At 38.3% G+C, this 6,000-nt stretch overlaps 1 protein-coding gene across 1 annotated transcript in view; it reads right to left on the bottom strand.

Moving 5' to 3' along the window:
• Positions 1 to 229: 229 nt before the first annotated feature.
• Positions 230 to 6,000, bottom strand: part of ptpn5 (protein tyrosine phosphatase non-receptor type 5) — a 28,610-nt gene continuing 22,839 nt past the window's right edge. Inside the window, exons 14-15 of the mRNA XM_056461891.1 lie at positions 2,980 to 3,093; positions 230 to 2,795 (exon numbers count right to left, since the gene is read on the bottom strand). Of these exons, the coding sequence (XP_056317866.1) occupies positions 2,702 to 2,795; positions 2,980 to 3,093 (208 nt within the window). The 3' untranslated portion in view covers positions 230 to 2,701. The remainder of the gene's footprint in view (positions 2,796 to 2,979; positions 3,094 to 6,000) is intronic.

Below are 6,000 nucleotides of genomic sequence, written 5' to 3'. Positions count from 1 at the left end.
AAGGATTTCTGAACGGTTGTGAAGCTTTGATAGCAGCAATAAATTTGAAAACATCTATACTATATTTTCACAGTATTTCTGTTTTTACTGTATTTTTGATCAAATAAATGCAGCAAGAGATTAAAAACAGAAGAGATTTCTTTCAATAACATTGCAACCAAATTACTGACTCCAAACTTTTGAATGGTATTGTACATATAAGTACAAAATATATAATTAAAACTTCATGTAGATTTTGATTTCATTTATTTATCAATTTTAATAGTCCCTAATCTTTAGTCCCTTTATTCATCAGGGACCGCCACTGCGGAATGAACCACCAACTTATCCAGCATATGTTTTATACAGCAGATGCCCTTCCAGCAGCAACCCAGTAATGGGAAACATCCATACACATTCACGCACATACACTACGGCCAATTTAGTTCATTCAATTTACTTATATAGGGCATGTCTTTGGACTGTAGGGGAGAACACGGGGAGAACATGCAAACTCCACACAGAAATGCCAGTTGACCCAGCCGGGACTTGAACCAGCGACCTTCTCTCTGTGAGGCAACAGTGCTAACCACTGAGCCACCATGTCGCCGATTTTGATTTCAAATATTATTTATGAAGTTCTTCCAACTTCAAGTTATTACATGTTTATACTGAATATTCAGTGTTAAAGACACACTGCAAACCAATTGAAAATGATAGAAAATACTAGACTATAATGTCAGAGAAGGTGTCAAAGTGTCTAAAGAACGGCTAGGTATAGTGAGAGAACAGGCTTTACTTAGAGAATTTAGTTTCTTCGCATTAAAACCGGTTAAAAATATACAAATGCTGGTTTCGTACATGTACACAAATCCACAGGCTAGTCTTAAACTGATTACGGTTTTCAAAGTTTGTAAATACAGAATTAGGATTGTTCAGGTTTTGCGGTATGAACCGGTCACTACAGTCTTTGGCAGTGTAATAACAGCACAAAAACATAGAGACAAAACGTTTTCAATAAATAGGACTAAAATATGTCAGTTCAATAAAAACAAAGAATAAAATCCACTTACTCAGTACCAACTAAAACACGAAAGCAGTTCTGCGATTAAAAAAAACTATAACAGCAGCGATTAAAGCATGTGAATGAAAGTCATTCTCATTCCTGGCAAACTATCTTGAGGCCTTGAACTAACAACACACACAGAGAGCGAGTGAGAAAAAAAAAACAGTACAATCTCTTGTGTAACAAGGAGGAGTTTTCAAGCTTCTGTAAACTTCCTAAAATCAGCCCAGAGCTGCCTGGAAGGAAACACTGTTTTGAGGACATTTGACTAAGTTTGAGAACAACCCGAGACAATTAGTTTGGTAGCAGTCCTGTCTAAAGAAATTCCGAGGAGAACTTGCATCGGTACTTCCAGCTGGATCAGACGAGATCGTGGACTGAGGATCCTTATTCCAACGGCAAAAAAGCGACTGTGCCGCGACAGAAGCTTCGGCTCATAATCCCACACAGATGTTTGCTCCTCACTGAAACATTTCCTTTCTCATAATTAAAAAGAAGTTCAAAATGTACTTGCTCATGCAAACTGCAAGTCTCAGCAAAGCTGTACGAGCTGCCAACTCAGGCAAATACTGATTATACATCTTAACTAATCAGATACGCAGACTCACATATAAACAATGTTAAATGTAACCAGAGTAAAACAAGCTTATAAAGGAAAGAGAAATCAGCAAAAAAACATCACAACTATATATGTCCCATTGTCGTGATTTCTGCTTTTCGTACAAGCTTTGATTTACAAATTGAACATTAGTTGGATACAGTGTTTCGGCATTTTGATACATAAAACCTTGAGGTGCAGCATCAATGCTTTTTGAGTCCAACTAAAACGCGCGATAGAGCGTCCGACAGCACTAACCGAGAAGGCAAAGGTATGTTGAGGGAAAAATGTACATCGTTCAGTCTCTGTCCCTCTCTCCCAGTCTTAGCGAATGAGAAATTTGACAGGCTGCCTTTAGATCTGCCTGACAACATCTATACACGAACCAAACGGACCCCGGTACGAACAGAAAGACACATATTAAGGCCATTTTGTATTAAATGTGGTAGGCTAAGCTCATCCAGAGACCAACCTCATATCCGGAGTTAAACACACAGTAAACATCACCTCTCTCCTTCTGTTTCTGTGACACACATAAATACACACATATATACTGACGGTTCAGATTCATCTTTCAACATGTGAGTATCATGTACGCACACACACACATGCACGCAACAAATCTCTTTTACAAATTGTGTAAAAACATCCTAGCAGTGAAAGTAAAATTGCTGTATTTGTAGGCTCAGAAATTGAAGAGGCCCCTAAACCTATTGTCTGATTTCTGTCATAAATGGAGGCCTCGGTGTCTGTTATTGTGTTCATACAAGGATACAGACCTCATTGTGTTTGACCATTGACGGTCAGCTGAGTGTTATTATGTGGGCAGTACTTGTGTGTGATATATCTGGCTACCACTTCTCTACTGTTGTGGTAATATAAAGTATTTTTAATAGCTGACTGGCGTCTTGATTGAGGTTTTGGGATGGGAGTGTAATCTAACATCTGAAAGGACTGATGTTGTGTTTGAAGACACTGAGGTACTGAGAGTCAGTGCCTGCCCCCCATGTGTTGGATGAAGCTCAACTGCTCTGAAGGTTTTGGGCTCCTGGAGGCTTTTATTCCTCTGAGGTCTCCCGGAGCTGTCTTTCATACAGGCTGAGGACGTGATGGACAAACTGATACTGCTCCGCTGTCTGGATCATCCCACCTCTGAACACACAACAACAGTTAATGTACTTCATCCACAGAACAACATGAAGCAGTGTTTCTGTTCCTAATGTTACACCAGCAGCTTTCACAGCCATTTGGTCTGTGACTTTAAGGCCCAGGAAGGGCTCACATTTATCTTTCTGCTGTCTCAAATTGTGTTTAATATGGTAAATATATATTATACCTGTCCAAGCGTAGCTGGCTTGTGGTCTTGAGGATGTCGACCACCCCTTCATTGCTTAGCTGCTGGCACAAGATGGAGGTAGCAATGAAACAGCCAGTGCGTCCAATCCCTGCACTGATAGTAGAGAAAATTGTTTTTTAAAAGGTCTGTGTGCATGAGTGTGTGTGTGTCTACTTTGAATTCTTCACAAATGTGCCCACAAGTATAGCAATAGCAGTAAATTTTGACTTTTGAAATGTAGAATTTTTGGTCCTCAGAAAATGTTTCCTGTGAGGGTTAGTTTAGGGATAGGATGATTGAATATACAGTGTGTATACTATAAAAGTCCCCATAAAGATAGCTGTACAAGTGTGTGTGTGTGTGTGTGTGTGTGTGTGTGTGTGTGTGTGTGTGTGTGTGTGTGTGTGTGTGTGTGATTGAGACACACATGGTGCACATGAACATGCTGTTCATGGTGTTATAAGTAAATCCTAAAGACTTTTATATTAAAAGAAGCAAACATGAGTATTAGCACTGCCACAACAACACACTGTAAAACCAGATAAGTTAACTCAACCCGTTTGAGGAAAGTTTTGAAACTAAATGGTTTGAGTACTGTAAACTTATATACATATATTTTCCTTTTAGCTTAGTCCCTTTATTAATCTGGGGTTACCACAGCAGAATGAACCGCCAACTTATCCAGAATATGTTTTACGCAGCGGATGCCCATCCAGCTGCAACTCATCATTGGGAAACATTCACACTCATTCACACACAGACACTACGGACAATTTACATTTACATTTAGTCATTTACCAGACGCTTTTATCCAAAGCGACTTACAAATGAGGACAAGGAAGCAATTCACACAACTATAAGAGCAGCAGTGAACAAGTGCTATAGACAAGTTTCAGGTGTGTAAAGTCTAAGAAGCAAAGCATTAGTAAAAATTTTTTTTTTTTTTTTTTAGAGAGAGAGAGAGAGAGGGCACAGTTAGTGGTATAGCCAGAGAGGTTGCGTTTTTAGTCGTTTCTTGAAGACAGCAAGTGACTCTGCTTACCCAATTCACTTTTGGGGGAAACCAGAGCACCTGGAGGAAACCCACGCAAACGTGGGGGGAACATGTAAACTCCACACAGAAATGCCAACTGACCCAGCCGAGGCTCGAACCAGCGACCTTCTTGCTGTGAGGCGAAAGTGCTACCCACTGTGTACCCACCCAAAGTTAATAGTTTTTAACCACATATCAATAAAGAACCCTTATTTTTAATTGTACTTCTTGGTAATATCGATTAAATATTATTTTGCTGTATGCTATGGACAAAAACTATAGAATAAATAAACTAATTTAACTTAAAGCAACACAAAAATATAATTCATTCATTCATAACTCATTCGTTTTGAGTTCTGCTTAATTTAATCAGTTTATGAGTTACCATAACTCTTTTTCATTAAGTCAAAGTAACTTAATGTTAAAATAACTTATTTCATTTAGTGATTTTCACTGTTTGGTTTTACAGTGCAGTGGTCAGAACAATGTCAGGTGAGTCTATTATCATCCAATAGGAATTCACACTTCTTTAAAAAAGCTCAAGCATGTGAAGTAACTAAATGTGTGTTAAAACTCCAGCAGGTGCTTATAAACAGAATATTAATGCATTGGTGCAGATGCTAATATATCATTACAAATCTAATTGTTGGGGAAAACAGATGTCAGGAGAAAATGTCTACTATAAATTTGCAGGATGACTTTATAGGGCACCTATCATGAAAATCAACTTTTGTAAGCTGTTTGGAAAGATTGTGTGTAGGTATAGTGTGTTCACAGGCATATTGAAGTGTTATAAACACAATAAGTCTCTTTTTTTAATTTTCTGACGCTAAAATAGGATCCAAATCCCTCCCATTTTGACGCCCATCGCAACGTGATGTAGGAGTACGGTTTCCCCGCCCACCGAATTGATTGGCAGCCGCGTATTAACATGTCTGCATAGTAACGTGTATAATCATATCTAAAAAACAAGACCTGTGCAAAGAACTGGGCTTAAAAGATCTGTTCAACTTTCCGTGATCAGTTGCAGCTTAAGAATGAGTTTTACAAGTTTAAAACGTTTATAAAACAGTACATGTTTGTAATAAAGTCAGTAAAATTGCTACGTAATTCATCACCACAGCCGCATGGCAGTACAATTAAAAAGAAGACGACTCAATCCACATTTGTGGATGGTAAATCAGGTTTATTTTATACATTAGCATAACGGAATTCCATACAGCAGTGGATATAGCGGGTATCCTGTCACATTTGCCGTGCAGAAACAGTGCAAAGTTAAATGTGTGTGTGTGTGTGTGTAAACTTTTTAACAGCCTTTGTGTGTGACTCATCGTTGCAGAAAGGCTTGAATAAACTCCACAACAAATACATCAAATAACCGCTTGGAAAGTTCTTACTGTAGCATAAACATGAGACCTGCTTCATTCGCGTCTGACACTGTGCTGTTTATCTGACTCAGCAGGAGAAACAGACATGCATCAGAGCAATAGTGACACACATAGAACGGTGGGCGGGGTGAACCAACTCATTTGCTTTAAAGGCACAGGCAACAAAAAAGCTACAGCGTTCTCACACCTGAAAATTTCATTATTCTGAAAGGTATAGTGAATAATCTGATGGGTATTTTGGGCTGAAACTTTACTGACATATTCTGGAGACACAAAAACTTTTCCAAAAACAAAATCTTGAAAAAGGTTGTAAAATAGGTGCCCTTTAAAGGTTAAAAACAATTCAACAAACAATTAATTATGACTTATGTCCAAATAAACTCCTAATTTTGCTTATAAACAGTTAACATAGTGGATAATGTGAGTTTTATAAGTACTAATAAACAGCCAATATGTTAATAATAGGCATGTTTATAAGAAACTACTTAATAGTGAAAATTGGTCTCTCTCTCTCTCTCTCTCTCTCTCTCTCTCTCTCTCTCTGTCTCTCTCTCTCTCTCTCTCTCTCTCTCTCTCTCTCTCTCTCTCTCTCTCTCTCTA

This window comes from Danio aesculapii, chromosome 7 (assembly GCF_903798145.1).
Source record: "Danio aesculapii chromosome 7, fDanAes4.1, whole genome shotgun sequence".
NCBI lineage: Eukaryota > Metazoa > Chordata > Actinopteri > Cypriniformes > Danionidae > Danio > Danio aesculapii.
The sequence above is the reverse complement of the archived record's forward strand: the minus strand, read 5'-3'. Positions and strand labels throughout refer to the sequence as shown.